General features: G+C 42.0%; 1 protein-coding gene across 5 annotated transcripts in view; it reads right to left on the bottom strand.

Annotated features, from left to right (window-relative positions):
• Positions 1-13,002, bottom strand: part of C9H15orf41 (chromosome 9 C15orf41 homolog) — a 493,434-nt gene extending 480,432 nt beyond the window's left edge. For 4 of the 5 annotated variants that reach the window (XM_030213799.1, XM_030213801.1, XM_030213800.1 and 1 more), the window contains exon 1: positions 12,562-13,002. In XM_030213799.1, coding sequence (XP_030069659.1) covers positions 12,562-12,662 — 101 coding nt within the window. In that variant the 5' untranslated portion in view covers positions 12,663-13,002. The remainder of the gene's footprint in view (positions 1-12,561) is intronic. The other variant, XM_030213803.1, reaches the window with a different exon arrangement.
• Positions 13,003-22,087: the final 9,085 nt, after the last annotated feature.

Genomic DNA, 22,087 nt, shown 5'->3' with positions numbered 1-22,087 from the left:
ATTTCTTTGAAGGCATGAATAAACATGTGCATAAAGGTGAGCCAGTTGATGTAGTATATATAGATTTCAGAAAGCTTTTGATAAAGTTTCTCATGAGATACTCTTGAGAAAATTCAATAGTCATGGGATAGGAGACAATGTTCTGGATTGGATTAAGAATTGATTATTGCACAGAAAAAAGAAGGTAGGGTTAAATGGCCATTTTTCTCAATAGAGGAGGGTGAATAGTGAAGTGCTGCAAGGATATGAACTGGGACTGGTGCTATTCAACATATTTATAAATTATATAGGAATCAGGACGACTAGTGAGGTGATTAAATTTGTAGATGACAAAATATTCAAGGTTGTTAAAACACAAGCAGACTGCGAAAAATTGCAGGATGACCTTAGGAAATTGGAAGACTAGGCATCCAAATAGCAGATGAAATTTAATGTGAACAAATGCAAAGTGATGCACATTGGAAAGCATAATCCTAATCATAGTTACCTGATGGTAGGGTCAACCTTAGGCTCAGCACTCAAGAAAAAGATCTAGGTGTTGTTGTAGAAAATACAATGAAATCTGCTGCTCAGTTTGTGGCGGCAGCCAAAAAAGCAAAAAGGATGCTAGGAATTATAAGGAAAAATGGTAAAACCGAAAATACTATAATGCCTCTGTATTGCTGTATGGTGTTGTGACCCTACCATCAGTACTGCATCCAGTTCTAGTGGCCATATCTCAAAAAATATACAGAGGAATTAGAAAAGTTCAAAAAAGAACGACCAAAATGATAAAGGAGATGGAACTTCTCTCGTAACAGAAAAGGTTAGGGCTCTTCAGCTTGGAAAAAAGACAGATGAGGGGAGATATCCTGAGTGGTGTAGAATGAGCGAATTGATTTTTTTACTCATTCCAAAAGTACAAAAACTAGGAGACACTCAAGGAAGTTACATGGAAATAAATAGGAGGAAATATTTTTTCACTCAACAAATAGTTAAGTCTGCAACTCTTTGTCAGAGGATGTAGTAACAGTGGTTAACTTATCTGGGTTTAAACAGTTTGGACAAGTTCCTGGAGGAAACGTCCATAGTCTGCTATTGAGACAGACATGAGGAAGCTACTACTTGCCCTGGGATTGGTAGCATGGAATGTTGCTACTATGTGGGTTTCTGCCAGGTACATGACCTGGCTTGTTCACTGTGGGAAACAGGATACTGGACTAGATGGACCATTGGTCTGACCCATCAGGAAAGGCTGGGGTGCTGGTTCATAATCAGACTTCTAAATTGCAGGGGTTGAGACAGGCACCTGGTACTAGCTGCATGGAGACCCACTACTACTACTACTATTTAGCATTTCTATAGCGCTACAAGGCATACGCAGCGCTGCACAAACATAGAAGAAAGACAGTCCCTGCTCAAAGAGCTTACAATCTAATAGACAAAAAAATAAAGTAAGCAAATCAATCAATTATTGTGTACAGGAAGGAGGAGGGTAGGTGGAGGCAGGTGGTTACGAGTCAAAAGCAATGTTAAAGAGGTGGGCTTTCAGTCTAGATTTAAAGGTGGCCAAGGAAGGGGCAAGACGTAGGGGCTCAGGAAGTTTATTCCAGGCGTAGGGTGCAGCGAGACAGAAGGCGCAAAGTCTGGAGTTGGCAGTAGTGGAGAAGGGAACAGATAAGAAGGATTTATCCATGGAGCGGAGTGCACGGGAAGGGGTGTAGGGAAGGACGAGTGTGGAGAGATACTGGGGAGCAGCAGAGTGAGTACATTTATAGGTTAGTAGAAGAAGTTTGAACAGGATGCGAAAACAGATAGGGAGCCAGTGAAGGGTCTTGAGGAGAGGGGTAGTATGAGTAAAGCGACCCTGGCGGAAGACGAGACGAGCAGCAGAGTTTTGAACCGACTGGAGAGGGGAGAGGTGACTAAGTGGGAGGCCAGCAAGAAGCAGATTGCAGTAGTCTAAACGAGAGGTGACAAGGGTGTGGATGAGGGTTTTGGTAGAGTGCTCGGAAAGAAAGGGGCGGATTTTACGGATGTTGTAAAGAAAGAAACGACAGGTCTTGGCGGTCTGCTGGATGTGAGCAGAGAAGGAGAGAGAAGAGTCAAAGATGACCCCAAGGTTTCGAGCTGAGGAGACAGGGAGAATGAGAGAGCCATCAACAGAAATAGAAAACGGGGGGAGTGGGGAGGTGGGTTTGGGGGGAAAAATGAGAAGTTCGGTTTTGGTCATGTTTAATTTCAGGTGGCGTTGAGACATCCAGATAGCAATGTCAGACAAGCACGCTGAAACTTTGGTTTGGATGCAAGGTGAGATATCAGGGGTAGAAAGGTAGATTTGGGAGTCATCAGCATAGAGATGGTAGGAAAGCCATGGGATGAGATTAATGAACCAAGGGAAGAAGTGTAGATAGAAAAGAGGAGGGGACCAAGAACAGAACCCTGAGGTACGCCGACAGGCAGAGGGATAGAAGTAGAAGAGGATCCACCAGAGTGAACACTAAAGGTGCGGAGGGAGAGGTAGGAAGAGAACCAGGAAAGGACAGAGCCCTGGAATCCAAGTGAGGACAGGATATCGAGGAGTATGCTGTGATCGACAGTGTCAAAAGCAGCGGAAAGATCAAGAAGAATGAGGATGGAATAGAGACCTCTGGATTTAGCCAGTAATAGGTCATTGGAGATTTTAGTAAGAGCAGTTTTGGTTGAGTGGAGAGGTCGAAAACCAGATTGTAGTGGGTCAAGAATAGCATGTGAGGAGAGAAAATCAAGGCAGCGGCGGTGAACAGCACGCTCAAGTAATTTGGAGAGAAAAGGGAGGAGGGAGATGGGTCGGTAATTAGAGGGACAAGTAGGGTCGAGTGAAGGCTTCTTAAGGAGAGGTGTGACCACAGCATGTTTAAAGGCAGTAGGGACAGTTGCAGTGGAAAGTGAGAGGTTGAGAATGTGACAGATAAAAGGAATAAGAGCAGGTGAGATGGCATTAAGAAGGTGGGTGGGAATGGGATCAGAGGAACAGGTGGTACATTTTGAGGAAGAAAGGAGAAGTGTAGTTTCCTCTATAGTAACTTCAGGAAAGGAGGAAAAAGAATGAGGGGAAGGAGAGAGAGGGGAACGGACTAGTGGAGGGAGAGGTGGCGAGGTAGAGAATTCAAGGTTTATCTTTTGAACCTTGTCATGAAAGAATTCAGCAAGGGTCTGAGGAGATAATGAAGGGGGAGTTGGGGGAGGGGGCACCTTGAGGAGAGAGTTCAATGTGGTGAAGAGAAGTCGAGGGTTAGAGCCAAGAGAATTGGTCAGTTGGATATAATAATCCTGTTTGGCGCATAAAAGAGCAGATTGGAAGGAGGTCAGCATGAACTTATAGTGTAGGAAATCAGCAAGGGCCCGAGATTTCCGCCAGAGGCATTCGGCGGAGCGGGTACAGGAACGTAGGTAGCGGATATTAGAAGTCAGCCAGGGTTGGGGTTTTGTGCGCCTTATAGGGCGGGTCATCAAAGGTGCAAGAGTGTCTAAGGCAGAGGATAGAGTATTGTTGTAAGAAGAAACAGCCTCGTTGACAGACCTGGATGGTGCCACAGTAGAGAGGAGGTTTGAAACATGGGAGGATAGAGATGAAGGGTCAATATCGTGAAGATTCCTAGATAAATTAGATAAGATAGGACGGGACTGGGAGGGAGGAGATTTAAGTGTGAAAGTTATAAGATGGTGATCAGAGAGGGGAAGATCAGAGGCAAGGAAACTAGAGGGTGAACAGTTGGAGGAGAAGATGAGATCAAGACAGTGACCATTTTGATGAGTGGGGGAGGTGGAGCATAGTTGGAGATTAAAGGAGGATGTTAAAGCGAGTAACTTGGAAATATAAGAGTTGGAAGGATCATTAGCAGGAATATTAAAGTCACCAAGGATGAGAGAGGGGGAGGAAGGATCATGGAAGAAGGCAAGCCAGGCATCAAAGTCACTGAGAAAGGATGAAAGGGACTTATCAGGGGGACGATAAATGACCGCTATTCGAAGAGGCAGAGGAGAGAAAAGGCGGATAGAGTGGACTTCAAAGGAGGAAAAACAGTGAGATTGAGGTGGAAGAAGGGGTTGAAATCTGGAGGAGGGAGAGAGAAGTAGTCCAACACCGCCCCCGCGACCAGTAGGGCGAGGCGTATGTGAAAAAAGATAACCACCATGGCAGAGGGCTGCGACTGAAGCAGAGTCATCAGGGCAGAGTCAGGTTTCTGTTATGGCGAGCAGATGGAGGTGACGCGAGATAAAGAGGTCCTGGATATAGGGGAGTTTGTTACAGATAGAGCGGGCATTCCATAGGGCGCAAGAGAAGGGCAGAGAAGAGGAATAGAGAGAGGTCACGGTGAGATCTGTAGTTGGGATAAAAGTTGGTGAGGAGGGCCAGGATTGGAATTGATGTCACCGGCTGAGAGTAAGAGAAGGAGTAAAAGAGAGCGGAGGAGAGTAGGAGAGGTGTGGCCACACAGGCGTCGAAGGCGAGAGGTATTTAGGTGGAATGGGGAAGGTAAAATGGAGGGAAGAAACAGACGGAGATTAAAAGCCAAGAGGGAGGAAGAGGGTAGGAGAGAAGGTGAGGTGATGAAGTCGATGGAGACCCACGCATCGGTACCTCCTGTATGGAGGGGGAGCAGTCCTCCCAGCACTGACGCTTCTCGTGGACCAAATCCTTTGGGGCCCTGGAGCTCTTGGCACCATGTGTCCAGGGAGGATTGATGCCGATGCTTCTTGGCCTTCGCCTGATGCCGGTCATCGATGCTCCTTAGTGCTGACAAGGACAACTTTGAATCTCCCCATCACCTCGGGGTCGAGACCAATGCACAGCGATCAGCATCAAAGCAGATAGAGACCCATTCAATGTATGTCCACTCCCAGTATCCAAGACAGGCCTCTTAGCCATACGGACTGATGCAGATGCAACTCCCGAGGTTGATGCAGATACTAATGCAGAGGTTTCAGACCGGGCTCCAAAAGTCTTTTCTCTGTGAGCCTCTCTGGCCAGCTGGGTTCTTTTCTTCATACAAAGGCAAAGCTGGGAAAGGTATGTTCAGGCCCCAAACACTGAAGATACCAAGAATGAGTGTCTTTTCCAGAGACAGTCCTATTACACCAGCTACAGCACTTAAAGCCACTAGGAATTTTCGATGACATGGAAGGGAAAACAGCCATGGCCAAATCAAATGGCTTGATGGTGGCTGAAAAAAGGGGCAAGCACCAGAAAAAGTGAGGGACAAGCACCAGACCAGAGCTCAGGCTTAAGAAGGCCCACCAAGCTCGTCAAAAAAAAAAAAAAAAGCTTAAAAGTGCAGAAAATCAACTAAAACACTAGGGAAGGAATCCAGGGATTGGACCTTATCTTGTGGACTTTACAAACTAATCTTAAAGTATACAGGGCCCGATGCACAAAGAAAGCTATAAAATATGGTTGCCTCAGTAAAATTTTCTGACTCGCTGTGACAGAACAGCGGATTTTTAAGCCTGTGATAATTGTTTTGATATTTTTCTGCAATGTTATTTCTCTAGTTTGGCTAGCAGGTGGTACAAATTATGTTTTAAGCTGTTTTAACACCACTGACCCTCAATCCTCATAAATGCTTACAAAACCATCAACCCTAAGTGGATAATCCACATAATACCAAACAACTCATATGGAAAGAAAGGGATGAACCTGGAAAGAAAATGGCAGACTTCAATTAAAGCACTATATCCCTGAAGAAGTCTGATGATGAAACGGGCCCCACTGAGTACAGGTAAGTGCGCCTGTCTAATGTGTTTTATATATAAAGGTAATGGGAAACAAAACAAAATGCAATGAAAATATTTGGATAGAGGGTTTTTTGCAAATGATAGATTGAGGTCTAGTGGGAAAAGCTTCGTGAGAGCTTTTACAGACCGGTCCGCTAGGGTGCTGGATTACCAAGGACCTCTGAGGCTTTTTCCCTTTCTTTCCTTACGAGTTGTTTGGTACTATGTGGATTATCCACTTAGGGATGATGTTGTTGATGATTTAAGCTGTTGCAGAATGATTCCTCCTTTAGTTTAAGCGCAAAAGGCGAAGTGCCAGCAGTGATGTGACCAGCTGTTTTCAAATGTTGCTGTTCTGGACTCTGATTGGCTTGGAATTTGAAGTTACCCAGGAAGTCCTGGCGTTTGCTCCAGTTTCAGCTAGGGAGAACACAGAGAGAGAGATCTCTTTGCTGAAGCCCTGTGAAAAGTCACATTTGATAACGTGAGCAGCTATATGGCCTGATCTCTCCAGGTATTATCTATACAGTATACAAATGTTTAGTTAGTGTTATAACTGATCCATATTCAGTTATCTGTTATTGTTTTGCTGATTGCACCTTTTCTGTTCATTGTTCCAATTTTTCAGACAATAAACACTATTAGTTCATTGACTCTGCCTGTCTTGACTGATAAAGAATCCTGGTGGTTTGTGTGTTGGGACTGCAAGTGCTTTCTGGGAACTGTGAGACCACTTGGAATGTGGCCTCCAGTAACCTAGAAATCACTGGGGATAATTTGAGAGCGGGAGACTAACCAAGAGGCGGTTGTGACCCAGTCAGTGGGAGAAGGGCGCTAGGGCACTAGTGTAGAGCACAAGCGGCAGGTGGACCTGAGCTATGCTGGGGATAGATCCTCTAAGTGGCCGCAGGGTAGCCTCAGGCGGGTAGCTAGGCGTTTCGTGACACTCGCAAACAGAGAGTAATGCACAAAGGGGATCGAATGTAAATGAGCTGCATGGATCCCCCTTTGTGCATCGCTCACTGTTATCCCCAACTACAAAGAATTACAGTAATCTATCCTTGATACCACCATACTTTGCACAACAGTGCAAAAATCAGAAAAAGACAACATTGGTTTCAACCGATATAAAACATAATTGAGCAAATGATGTGCAATTAACAAGGATAATCTGAGATTCTATGGTAAGATATGCATCCAATACCACTCCCAATAATTTCATCTCATTCCTCATCTACATTTCCACACCACATACTTTCACTGACCGATGCCATCTATCATCCCTCTTTCACCACCACACACACTTTCACTGACCGATCCCATCTATCATCCCTCTTTCGTCCTACAATCATTATATCAGTTTTGTTCAAATTCAAAGCCAATCTATTTGCTTACATCCAATCTTGAATAGCTATCATGTATCATTTGGCTTGTCAAATCAGTATCCCACAACATTATTGGAAAGAAGAACCGCATGTCATTAGAATACAATCTATATTCCACACCTACATTTTTAAGCACAACACAACAGTTCTAAAAAGATGTTAAACAAAAGTGGTACCCCCCTCCTAATCATAACATCTGACAGTGTTCTGCCACTCCGTAGTTGCATAGTTCAACCAACTAAATATGAAGAACTCCAATCGTAAACTTTTCCTCCTATTCACAATTGTTTCAACCTAAATAACAACAGCTCCGTATCAACTGAATCAAAAGCAGAGGAAACATCTAATGATATTAAACAGCAATATTGATTCTTATCCAACCCCCGTCTCAACACATCCATAGAGGAAAGCAATAATGTCTATTCCGTAGAATCTTCTGAAACCATACTGAAAATAACCACTCCATGGAATCTTCTGAAAAAAAAGTATAACAGAAACTAGTCTATAATTTGAAATGATAGAAACATCCAAGTTTTCACCTTTCAATAAAGGCAGCAGTTACTTGTTTACACACTTCTGATAAACAACCTTCTTCCAAAGATTTATTTACTATCCGTGACAGCACTGGTGCAATTTTACCTGCCATCAACTACATGTAGCCATCGAACAAGGATCCACTAAAGACTGTGTAAGAGAAGAAACCAATTTCTCCACCACTCAAGCAGTGGTGAGCTCAAACTCAGTCCATTTTATCTCAAATCTACTTCCTGCATCTCTCCCACACCATCACTCCAACCACCACATCCAATTGATTCATTTTATCCTCTAAAAAAGGTAGCATATGCACTTGAATCTGGTCCCAAAATTTCATCTCCAACCCCTGATCCATCCACTAAAAACTTCACTGTTTGATTTAACTCATGAGGCATATTCAAAGCATCACATACCTTCTGCTGAAAGCACTTACACAACCGTTCACAAAAGCTCAGATATAACTATCCAAATCATCATCATGGGATTTCCACCACCGCCTCTCTGCTTGCCAAAGTTCTCTACATACTTGCCTCACCAGTGCCGTTCACCATGCAAAACGCTGACGATTGATGCACCTCATTACTGTTCTCATAAGAGCAACTTCATCCAAAGACAAAGAATGTCCTATTCCAGAGCTCAACTGCTTCATGCACAGAATGATGATCAGTAACACACAACATTGGTAACCAATACTCACCCAATTTGTCAACATCAATTGGAGCAAGACTTTTACTATTTCCTTCTTTACATGCTTAGATCCTACCACCACGACCGGATGTAAAACAAAAGAAATCAGACCATGATCCGACCATGGCACCATACATGCCATCAGAAAATGACAACTTTTTTTTGTAGTCCTGCCGATAAAACACTAGACCTAACACATGCCCTGCATTATGAGTTGCTTCCGAGATCAATTGCCAATGCCTGAAGAAATACATGCTCCCACCAAATAAACGCATCTGCTGCTAGATCAAAAGGAATATTAAAATCACCCATAAAACAAACATTATCACAAGTAAAACGTTCACTCAACAACATATTCAGCAACGGGGAACAATCTATACTCATCTGCCCAGGTGGGCAATATAACACCCCAAGCACCATACTTGCACTCTTAAGTACTAAAAATTCACCAAAATCATTCAGCAAAACACAACTTTAAAATACAAATACTCCTTAAAAGACACACCACCCCTCTTTCTACAATGACAAGCCCACTCCCACTTAAAACCCTCAGGACATTGTTTTGCAATCGCTATATCAGACTTTAGCAACCAAGGCTCAATCACACATAAAATATATCCCTCTACAACCAACAAATCTAAAGGAACCTTATTTCTTACTGATCATACATTAATTAACCCAATCTTCAACAATTCCCTCTGTAAATCCCCTTCCTTCTGCACCACTACCTGATTCAAACATTCAGGAGCCTCAGCATTATGATGTTTACAAGATGAACCCCATGCCAACTGCCTATACCTCCCCCTCCCTCATATCACCACACATAAAACTTTAAACCGCATCTTTTTCCTTCCCCCATCCATCCCAAGTCCACTCAAAGGAGCACCTTAGTCTTTGCTCCTTCATCAGTGCAACTAAAGAGGCGCTTACCGCCCCCAGTGCCGACCTGGCTCTTTTCACCACGTGCCCAAGGATGAGATCACACAAGGGTCGGGGTTAGCAGTAGTCCCAATCTGCCGGCAGCTGAAACACACGAAGAAATCCCCAATCAAGATCTTCCAGGAAACACAGTGACTAAACAGCACTTGAGGCTCCAGATGACACAGAGAGGCACAGTTTCACTGCTGCTCCGGCGCCGACCTGGCTCTTTTCACTGCACACCCAAGGAGGAGTAGTAGTAGGGGTTCTTGGTGGTTGCTAACGGCTTGTGTTAGAGCCATGGAAAACACCTTCGTACATTCCTAACTACATAATCGCTTGCTTTAAACTAGCTAGAACCAGTCTAAAGCAAACGTTAATAGCACGGTAAGCTCTGTCCATGTGGCCCACAATGTCTTGCTGATGACTGGATGCTTAATTTGTTTGTTACCCCAAGTGCTAAGGCAGCACAGAATCGGGATGCAAAATACATCTGCCCACTTGGGCCATCCAGAAGGGAGAAGAGCCCCTTTTTTTTGGTAGAACGCTGGGACCTTATTATGAACTATTGCAAGGATCTTACAAGTGTGTGGACCCGACATGCTGGCAGAGGATCCCTACCTGCTACAATATATGCACACACAAAATCACTCACAGTAACATACATACAAATTTGATATTATTCAGATCCAGCAGTGTTAAAAAAAATGTGTATGTCACATCATTATCTTAAAAGGCAGTGGCACAAAATATACATAGCCAGTGCTTGTCACTAGTAGCTATTCATATAGCAGTAATATTTGCTGCTGCACATAATAGCTAAGTGGTTTAAGTTAGGACAGTATTTTTTTCCTGTCTTCAAGTTTTTGTTTATAAGTTACATAAAGCAGCTGTCCATATAGATGGACAAACTGCCTTTGCTTTATATTCAGACATATTGCCTGTATAGTGAAGTTGAAAATTCACATATAAAAAGGGACTTATACATTTAGCAGCTGTTACTTTGAATAATTGATCTTAGAGGATGTTTACTAAAGTGCATTAAGCAGATTGTGTAAGTTGTAGCAGCACTAACCTTTGGCGCACGCCTGTGGCAATGGTACTACATGCTAAACATGGTACAAACGCCACACTGTTTAGTGAGTTGTGGGGTAGAATGACGCAGAGAATGTGGGGGGGGGGGGGGGGGAGAGAATTGACAAGGGCAGCACAAATAGCATGTGAAATGTGGCCACACGCTGTAATGCAATGTGGCTTTTGTATTCCAATCCCCAATAAAGGTTCAAAGTGAGTAACAAAATGGAACACTATAAACAAAGAATTATGACGCAGGCTGTAATATCTCATGACAAAGAATGCCATGATTGAACTGCCTGATAACAAATGAATGACTATTGCCTATTTTTATAGCGCTACTAGACGTACACAGCGCTGTCCACTTGAACATATAAGAGACAATCCCTGCTCAACAGCTTTCCCAATATTTTCTTACATTAGACACCAGGAAAAGATGGACAAAACAAGGCGGTGGGAATCTCCAGCTCTAGAAATTCTAGAATAGGAAGGAAAAGAGAATAAACCAAGCAAGTACTCAAGAGTAGAACCATCAAAAAGTTTAAATATTTTGCATGCTAACCAAGGCTGTCAATAGCACAGGTATATTTACCACCACCTCAATAGGCAGCATTAAATACAGCTATGCTACTGGCAGCAATTAGCATGGCCATGGCCCAAAGAAAAATCAAAAACCACATTCCCATGAAAAATCCTCAACAGCATCTCTCATGTCCAATATCACCCCCCTCAGCATAGCCCCCCCCCCCCCCAACATGAGTTTTCCAACTCATTCCCCGGCCCTTTCCAGGGATATCGCTAGTGATATAGCATCAGAGAAGAAAACTTTCCTGTATTCAATGGCCAGCTACTGCCTGGATTCAAAATTTCAGCTCAGAGCCCTAGCACTCACTGTATCACTGCATGGGGTAAAGCAACAAAAAATGGGTAAAATTTTTATGTTGTTTGAGATGGGTGCCAGATGTCTCTTGAGGGTATCAGAGATGATAGCAGGAAGCTGTGCCAAGGATCATGTTTTGGTAGTTGCACTTATCTTGGTCTCCTGAGTTAAAGCATCAGCAAATACTATGGCTACATTCGTGTTATCTGTCTGGTAATCAATAGAAATAGAGTAAAATAACACAGAAAAGAAAATAAGATGATACCTTTATATTGGACTAACTGCATACATTTTTTTATTAGCTTTCGAAGGTAGCCTTTCTTCGTCAGATCAGAAATAAGCAAATGTTGATAAATAACAGTATATATAAGTGAAACATCAAAGCATTGCAGTGACAGTCTAACAGGATGAGGGTAGGGCGAGTTAGGGGAGACAGGGAGGACCTGGTGGATGAGAGACAGGGAGATATGCATGTTGATAGGAGAGTGACAAAGCAGTAGAATTTTATGGTTTATAATAGACTAGAAAACCCAGACATTTGTTAAGTCATGTCTGGTGGGTGTCACAATATTTAATCATTCTGACTTCAAAGGTCTTACGTTCCTGTATTGTTTTAAAGTTACCTTTTAGTATTCTCACTATAAAATCATTGGTACAATGTTATCTGTCCAAAGCATTTAGCACAGGCCCCTTCACTAAGCATCTACCCTGTGCAACAAATGTTAAAGCAGGTTTACTGACCACGACCCTGACAGTTACCAGACAAGCTTTGTTAGGAGTAAAAATGAATGTGCTCTAAGTACAGGGAGGGGTGGGGGAGCACGCACACACTCACCCCTTAATAAACAGGCCCTTTCAGATTGTACAAAAATCCTATAGCAGTTTAAGATTAGTCATGTTTGGGCAAAGGGCTTGAATGATGTTGCTCCTTGATTTTATCTGAATGTTCAAGTGACAGAGAACGGAGAAGGTAGATAATTTCACTTACTGAACTAATTTATACAGCAGTGACCGCAACCCGCAAGAATGAGTATATACGTCACTATTTAATACCACACAGAAAACTGCAGCACTGTTTAGCTGATGCACGAATGGGGCAAGTTCAGAGGCAATTAGTTTTGGACACGCAGATTTACCACCCGACACAAGACATCATCAGTAAAGCAGCCTGCTGCTAGTTTATCAAGCCTAGTTGCGTGACATTCATATTAACTACTATTTTACACATACAGCGAGATACAAAACACAATCTTTCAAGGCTCCACTAGGTGTATGGTAAGAAACATGTTCCAAATCTAGACAAACATTGAATATAATGGAATACAGAGACCACCAGCTGAAACTTACCTCGGGAATCTCAATTTAAGTTTTTCCAAACTTTGCCTACTACAGCTCAGAACAGTTATGAACTTCACTATTTCATCGTATTGGGCTTTAGAAAGTATCATGGTTATGCAACAACGACAAATAACTACAGCCGAGAAAACGATCCCGCCAATTATTTTAAAAATTTCAAGCTAATATAATGAGAAGAGTAGAGCACCCGTTCAGCAACAACTTTAGTCTCTCGCGAGATCTGCTGCGCCAGCCTAGCGGGCAGGCGTTAGCGCTCTGTCACGCCTGCTTATCTGTTGTCAAAGGACAGCAGAGAATAGCAAAAATATATATATATATATATATATTTACTAAGCAGGTCAAGACCTGGGTGAGTTTGTTACTCCATCCTTTCTAGCACCTAAGGGAATACGAGCATCTGACAACGACGCGTGTGCAGCGTATAAGCAGTGTGCAAACCAACCGCTACTTCCGTTTCCGTAGATGTTATTGGTTGCTCCGGCCTAGATTAACAATTCGTAAAATAATTCTGGAGTATGTGGGTGGTGGGAACAAGGTAGATTAGTAACGGTTTATCTGTGCAGTTCTGGCTTTTTTTGTTTTAGATGTGGTTTGGTGGGTCAAACACAGGGGTATTTGATGTTACCGTTCATGCAAGTTCTGTCATTTAGGAGCTATAGTGCAGATTCTGAACACGGGAGGTAGAAAGGCTATCCACAGCTGTTATCTATCGCTTCTTTAGGCCCGTGGGGATCTCTTAGCGCCTGGGGGGGGGGGGGGGGGTATCAAACTCGGGTGGTCGGGTCCCTCCCCCCATGTTCTCCCAGGTATTCTTTTAAGATGTGCTTGAGTAATAACATCAATTGTAACACAGAATTCAAACAAAAGAAAAAAAATGTAAACAAGTTACCTAAAATTATAAGATTTCAGATCACTATCCACATGAGACCATGTTTTAGCAGTAAAACATCTCACCCGTTTTGTCTGCAACAGAGGTTTTACATTTATGAATCTGTAACATTGAATGCCACCAAAAAGTAGGATTGAGATTAGAATCTTTCCAATGCATAAGAACCAGTTTTAGCGCAGCAACCACTAAAATGTTCAGTAGTTTTTGTTGGGAAACATCCAATTGATCTTGGAATAGCACAGAGAACCTAACAATAATTGAAGGAGTAATTGGACTCTGTGCAGGAAGAATGTTTGAAATAAAAGACCACACCTGACACCAAAATTCATGAGTTATTCTACAATCAAAAATCATATAATGCAAAATACCAGAGTGCGAGCCACAGGACCAACATTTGTTGTTATTTGAAAGACCAGCAACCGCCAATTTATGAGGACTCCAAATTGCCCTATGACAAAAGAAATATAATGACTGTACGCAGCTGGCCGAAGCTATAGGCCTGCTCACTTTAGACCAGAGATAAGACCACTGATTTGGTGATATCTGAATTTGAAGATCATTTTCCCAAACTGAACATAGGCTTAGTTTGCTGCTTAAACATTTTTGTATAAAAAATTTGTAAAATTGTGATACATGGCCTTTGTAACAAAATTTAGACAGGAAATCATGTACAGGAGGGGACTTTACATTTAGTTTTTGTTTGAATTCTGTGTTACAGTTGATGTTATTACTTGATGTTATTGATAAATTGTTTTGTCTTTTTCTATATCCTCAATTTTTATCTCTCAGCATCCTCATGAAGGGTAGTTAACCTCACTGAGAGAGCCTCTGGAGAGCTGACATCTCTCGGAGAGTGAGCAATGCACCTTGCACACCTTGGACTGCAAGAGAGCATTGGCCTATTACATGGAGTGGACTAGGCCCCGCATATAATCCGCCCAACCTTTTGTTTCTTTTGATCCCAACAGGATGGGGGTTGCTGTTGGAGAAATGCACAATCTCTAATTGGCTGGCAGTTTGCATTTCTTTCACATGCCCAGATTGGCTGACCCTGGAAAATCATGTCAAGGCTCACAATGTCAGAGCCATGACTGTGTCAGTAGCCCACTGGTCAGCCTCCATTGAAGAAATTGCAAGGCTGCAACGTTGTCTTCAGTCCACACATTGACATCTCACTACTGCCTTGAGCAGGATACTCGATGCGACAGTCGGTTTGGACAGACAGTACTGTGGAATCTTTTGGGGTCTAGAATCCAAATCCATCCTTCTAGGCCTGTTTTTTGTTCTGTTCCAGTCTGCACTCTCACATAGTTTGTATATAGTTTCAGGTTAATCTGTGTCATGTCCTCGTCATTGCGAGGCCCAGTTGACCAGAGGTTGTTGTTTTCAGTGAACCTGGTTGCTAGGGATTCCCCTCTTGTGAGAATTATGGCCTACTTGTCCTCGGAGAAAACAAAGATACTTAACTGTAGCAGGTATTCTCTGAGAACAGCAGGCCTTATTCTCACAAACCCTCCCATCTCTCCTTGGAGTTGTCTCCTATTTTTGTTTTCCTATGCTGTAGTATTGTACTACTGTAACTGTTCTCTCGAGGCGGACAGGAAGTCAGGTGTGCACAGTGGAGTGTTTCATGCGCTCCATAAAGCTCTTGCTAGTTTGTTATAAGCTATGTACTGGGCAACGTGGGACTACGTTATCCACGTGAGAATATATGGCCTGCTGTCCTTGAAAAATACCTGCTACAGCTAAGTATTTTCGTTTTTCAAAAGTGTGGGAGGCTTATTTTGATATACTGTCTCCTAGGGGACGTGATCTTCTATTTAGTACAATTTATTAAAAAAAAATTCCTTCTCTCTCCAGCACCACAGGTTGTATATTGTTACGGGGTTTGGCAGTTTGAGGCAGGTAGGATTGTTAGATTAGTGTTGGAATCTGAGAGTAATCAGAGTCCAGACTCTCAGATTCTCTTGTACTGTTCGTTTTGGAGTTGGGGGTTTGTCTAGTGGTAGGAAGGGATTCTGTTTGCCTGGGGTTGTTGGATGGAGGGTACTGTTGAGGTACATCTTGGTGGTGGTTGGTGCCTGTTCCACCGCAGTTTTGTAATGTCAGTTTTTGGGGGGAGGGGGAAATGTTAAGTTTACCTGTGTCAGCTGGTTCTTGCCGTATCTGTCGGACTGTTAGCTTCTTTGTATGCATTATATGTTCGTATTGGTCTGTCATCTTCAAAAATTGTTGAACTATAAAAACAAGCAATAGTAAATGTATTTTAAAAACCATAAATATAAATCACTTCAAAAGTAATTGAACTGAATTCTAACAATTTAAAAAATGTTTCCATATTAGGTAGCACCGAAACAAGAAACAGGGAATTTTATCCATTCAAGGCTTTCACCTTTAATCAGATAAGTATAACTTTGTTTAACTTCATTAAACAAATGTTTACTCCTGAGCAATATTTTATTAAATAGTTTTATCCTATTAAGAACTGATTCTGTGTGACTTATTTTCTTTTCTAGGATTCAGGGAAACCAGAATCCAGAATTTTACCCATGTAAGTGAATGTGTGTCTGTCTATAGTGAGAAAGAGAGATGTGTATGTGTTTATATATATACTAGTAAAAAAGCCCCGTTTCTGATGCAAATGAAATGGGGGCTAGCAAGGTTTTCTTCTGTGTGCATGTGGGAGTGTGTGTGTCCCTGCCCTCTCTCCCCTCCCCCCTCTGAGTCCTTCATTGTTAGAGAGAGAGCGATTTGATTTCCTGCTTTGCTGTTTTCCTTCACTGTTTGTGTTAGAGAGAGAGCGAGGGCGGGGCAGACACTCATGGGGAAACCGGATATCTCTCCCCCTTCACACTTCCGGCTGGAGGCTTCATAGAACGTTGGTGTTGCCTTTTATATATAGAGATGTGTGTGTGTGTATATATATATATATTTCCTTTTCATCCATACTAGACCAGTGCAGAGACTAATGGGTTATGTCCATGTACCAGCAGAAGCAGACAGAGAAAATTGTTCCAAGGTGAATTAGCCTATCTAGTCTGCCCATCTACACCTGCTACTAAGCTGTACAACTCCTTTATCTCCATCAGAAATCTCCTGTGCTTGTCCCATGCACCTTATCAATTCAGATACTGTCATTGTCACTAGCAACTCCACTGAGATGCTGTTTCATGCATCTGTAAAAAAATATTTCCTTATGGTTACCCCCACATCCTATTATCGCTCTTTCCTGAGATTTGTTTTATAGAATGAGGTCTGTCTCCTGTACATTTATACCTTGGAAGTACCTTAAATGTTTTAATCATATCTCCCCTGTGCTACTGAAAGAGGACTCATTTATTAACTATGAGATGCATGTGCCCATTGGGACCCTAATAGGCTGAGCTGTTTCCCTTGCTTCTTTTATTTTGACTCATTTACTAACTATTAGGTGCATGTGCCCTTTGGGACCCTAATAGGCTGAGCTGTTTTCCTTGCTTCTTATATTTTGACTCCTTTGGGACCCTAATAGTTGGAAACCCCTGACGCAGCCTCTAGAGAGGCAAAATGTGGCCAAGAATAAAAGCCTTTTTAACCTTTGAAGATGTGTGTTCTGTTTTTGTGGACTGCATTGTTTTATCTGGAGTTTCATCTTCTGGATTTCTGTCCTTTTTTCCAAAGTATATATATTTTGATCTTTGTCTGTCCCCGTTTACTTTATGAGAAAAACCTTTGGCCATTATAGTAACCACCCTCTGGACCAAATCTGTCTGGTTTATATCCCATGTCATCTCCACAGTTGTATACAGTAGTCCAGCTTAGGCACCTTCACCTTTTCCTATTACCCATTCCTTCCCCTATATGTCCATGTCAGGTGTGAGTTTTCACAGCCCAAATGCGTGGCTCAGCAGTTTTTAACATTAAATCCTCCTTGTCGCACTCTTTCTAGACCATACCTACAACTTCACTAAATCCATGTTTTCCACATCTTCCAGGGTGCCTACCCTATTATAGATTGTGGTATCATTTACAAAAAGGCAAACATCCTGAGATCTCTCCCAAAATATCGCCTACAAAAATGTTGAAAAAAAACTAGGCCAAGGATCGATCCATACAGTACACTACTGGTAATCTTTCCTCAGAGTGAGCTCCATTTATCAGTCAGTCCTTCGAGTACTAAGGGCACTCAGAATTTCTAAGGAGTCCTTTTTCTAAGGTGCATTAACAGATTTAGTGTGCGCTAAATGCTTTGAAACCCATTTTATTTCTATGGGCTTCTTAGCATTTTGTACATAATAAATCCATTAGTGCACCTTAAGGATCCCTAAGTTTCCTATGATGAACCATGTCTAAAATCCTGCTGAAATCTAAGTATACTACTTCTAGTGTTCTCATTGATCCCATTTGCTGGTTACCAAGTCAAAGAAATTGATTAGATTTGTCTGACAAGGCCATGTTGCCTCAGATCGTGTAATCTACTTTATTACCCAATTTTAATGTAGTTATTTATCTAAAAAAAAGAGTAATCTGATTTTTCATTACATTATGTAAAGTCACTAACCTGAGAACAACTAAAACATGCATAAAATTAAAAATGAAATTCAAATAAAATGTTAGCAGTGTTTACTCACCACTGAAGTCAGAATAACAATTCCATGTTTTCTTCATCAGGCTGTACATATTCCTCACTTTTACCTTACAGCCTTTTTTACGGTTCCTCCTGTAACTCAAAATTGCCAGAGGCTAACCTTATAGACTGACTAAGATCTTTTGAAGCCCAGAAAACAATGTTTAAAGTGCCTAGGTCACCTGTGTGTCTTCTTCCACACCCTTCCTCCCCAGATCTTAACTCCTTACTTCAATGCCTTCAAGAACATTCCTTAATTTTTGTGTGATTGTAGCATGATATAAGTTTAATTGTGAGAGTTATTAATTTTGCTGGATCAGATCTAAATCATATAAAATATACAGCTTCAAAGACACTACCCCCCCCCCTTTCCTCTGGAAAACTACTAGCTGGGTGGTTACCTAAGACCATCAACACCTATCCAAAGAATCAATCACAGAACAAAAGACAGTGAAACTCCACCTATTACTCAGACTCAGAAAAGCCCATCAGACAAAAGAAGCTCAATCACCCTCAGACAATGGACCAGCAGATGTTCCTTTCAAAGACAGCTATCTCAGAGACTGCAGTAACAAAAGACTACACCTCCACCTATTTTCAGACAAAGACTAAGCCCATCTAAGCTCAATCACTCTCAGACCATGGACTAGCAGATGTCCAGGCAGGAAGTCTTGTGATGTCATTGAGCATGTGACCTGTTGCCATGCTCCATCTCAAAGCCAGATGCCCAGGATTCAGCTATCCAGGAGCTTTCCAATTGGACCAAGGGCAACCACCTGACATGAGTCTAATGCCCAGTTCAGACACTTTAAAAAGCAGGGATTCTTTCTTTAGAGAGAGAGTTCTTCCTGGCTGTTCCTGAGTTCCTGATGCTCCTGTCCTAGTCGCCGCTGTCCTGAATTGATTAAATCTAAAAGCAAGCTAGAATCCTGACTTCTCAAGCTGGACATCATATCTACCTTAAAAGAAACTGTTTCAAGCTCCATCAGACAGCAAATCTACAAAGAAACCTCCAGCAAGATTCTCCTGCATCACTCTCCATAGCAGCCTCCATCAATGTGAGTTATCCAGCTTAATTTACAATCAAACCTGTTATTTTGTAGCATACTTCCATTGGTAAAAGATCCTTTCTAAAACTACCTCTCTATTGTAAACTTATTACCTTGCCTGTACTAGAAATAAACATTTTCTTTCAAAGTTAACTATCTGGCCTTTATATTGGGAAAAGCACATGTTCTCACATGTGCAGGCTCCAAATACTCTGAGCACATGTTACCTTTTAAAGTTACACTGATACCACATGGTCGCTTTTTAAACTTAGTGCCATGCTTTGAGCACATGTTCCAAAACATACAGTGCAGGTTAATGTAATTAATTCGAATTTAGTATATAATATTCCCCTCTATTCTTACATAATTATTATTCTTAACAATTTACCTTTAATTGGAATAGAATAAGTATGTATAAGACTAGAGAATCGAATTAGAATTACAATTGGAATATAAGAACATTTCATTTTGTAATTCTTTGCGACCACATGCTCTGAGTAATTCCCTCTGTTAATACATATCCTATTATTAACTACAGAAATATTATATTATAAATTTATTCGTTTCATGATCACAATTAAGAGGTCAAGGGTACTTTTTAACAGTTAATTTGAGATTTAAGTAAAGAAAGGAAAAACTGACTTGATAGATAATTGTAGTCCCTCTCTAAGGGGTCCTTTTACTAAGGAGCGCCAAAAAGTGGCCTGCGCTGCTGTATTTTGGACGCTCGCAAGTCCATTTTTTAGTGAACCTGCAAGAAAGGCCTTTTTTGGGTGGGGGAGCCGAAAATGGACATGCAGCAAAATTAAAATTGGGGCATGTCCATTTTGGGCCTGAGACCTTACCGCCACCCATTGACCTAGAGGTAAGGTCTCATGCATTAACCGGGCAGTAATGGTCTACGCACGCACAATGCCAATTACCACCCTGTTATTTATTTATTTGTTACATTTGTATCCCACATTTTCCCACCTATTTGCAGGCTCAATGTGTCTTACATAGTACCGTAAAGGCGATCGCCAAGTCTGGTATGGAAACAAATACAATTTGATGTTAGGTCGGGTAGGTTGGTATATTCAAGTACATAGGGATCGAGGGTAGGAAGGAATATATAGTGTCCAATACAGTGTAAGGTTTTGCTGTGTTGCAGAGTTGATGCATCTAATTTATGTCAGTGGGGAATGCTTTTCTGAATAAGTAGGTCTTTAATGATCTCCTGAAGTTTAGATGGTCGTAGATTGTTTTCACAGACTTTGACAGTGCATTCCACAATTGTGTGCCTATGTAGGAGAAGTTGGATACATGAGTTAGTTTGTATCTTGAGTCCTTTGCAACTTGGGTAGTGGAGATTCAAGTAGGTACGTGATGCTTTGGTTCTGTTTCTGGTTGGGAGATCGATCAGGTCGACCATATATCCTGGGACTACACCGTAGATAATCTTGTGGACCAAGATGCAGATTTTGAAGGTGATACATTCCTTGATTGGGAGCCAGTGCAGTTTTTCTCGGAGGGGTTTGGCACTTTCAAAACGTGTTCTACCGAATATCAGCCTGGCTGCTGTGTTTTGGGCTGTCTGGAGTTTCCTTATGAGTTGTTCTTTACATCCCACATATATTCCATTGCAGTAATCTGCATGGCTCATTACCATTGATTGTATCAAGTTGCGGAATATTTCTCTCGGGAAGAAAGGTTTTATACGTTTAAGTTTCCACATTGAGTGAAACATTTTCTTTATAGTGGAGTTTACTTGAATCTCAAGTGTGAGATTGCGATCAATTGTAACGCCTAGTATTTTGAGGCTATCTGAGATAGGAAGGGTGAGATCTGGGGTGTTTAAGGATGTGGGCTTATATTTATTGTGTTGGGATGAGAGGATGAGGCAGTGTGTTTGTTTTTTCAGTGTTCAGTTTCAGTTGAAATGAATTTGCCCATAGATCCATGATATCCAAACCGCGCTTTATTTCATCAGTGATTTCTGTTAGATTGTGTTTGCAAGGGATGTAAATTGTGACTTCTTCTGCATAGATGAACGGGTGAAGGTTTTGGTTGGATAAGGTTTTGGTCAGGGGGATCATCATTATATTGAAGAGTATTGGTGAGAGTGGTGATCCTTGTGGTACTCCGCAATCTGCTTTCCACGGTGGTAATATAATAGTTTTTGATTTGACTTGCTGTGTTCTGGTAATTAGGAAACCCTTGATCCAGTTTAGTATATTTCCTCCAATCTTGAAATGGTCTAGGAGGCATAGAAGTATGTTGTGGTTTACCATGTCAAATGCACTCGACATGTCGAATTGGAGGAGGAGTATGCTTTTACCTGTGGCAATTTCTTGTTTGAATTTGGCCAGAAGGGTGACTAGTACGGTTTCAGTGCTAGTACGGTTTATGTGCCAGAAAATAAAATGTATTTTCTGGCGCGCTTAGTGGCTACACGTAAAAAATGAAATTACCACCCGGGCCACGCAGTAGCTGGGCGGTAGTTCAAAATTGACACGCGTAGGACACATGTAGGCACCTACACGGCTTAGTAAAAAGGCCCCTAAGTCATTGAATGATCAAAATGGAATACACTAAATACATTTTGAAGGCCTCTACACTGACAACTCAACCATATTTATTTATTTATTAGTATTTATATCCCACATTATCTGAAATAATAAGATTGTCAGTTCAACGTGGCTAACATGTAATTAAAGTATTACAATGAAAAGAATATTAATATGTGGATTACAAGAGTAATTAGGCATGACATGCAAACAGGTTATGGGAGCGAAGGAGACATCTTGGGCGGCGCGAACCTCCTCCCGACCTCCCCTTCCCAAGAGGCCGGCGTTAGTCCTCGCTGGCCGCCGATCCTGGCCTGACCTGCCAGTCCCGCGGCAGCGCCAGCTCCTCCGTGGGACCTCTCTGGCCGTCCTCCGGATGGCTCCCGCTCCCCACAGCGGGAATGGGCGCGGGACGCGACACTCCTCA

Source organism: Microcaecilia unicolor, chromosome 9, assembly GCF_901765095.1.
Source record: "Microcaecilia unicolor chromosome 9, aMicUni1.1, whole genome shotgun sequence".
In the NCBI taxonomy this organism is placed as follows: Eukaryota; Metazoa; Chordata; class Amphibia; order Gymnophiona; family Siphonopidae; genus Microcaecilia; species Microcaecilia unicolor.
Note: the sequence above shows the minus strand (reverse complement) of the source record. Positions and strands in the feature narration are given on the sequence as shown.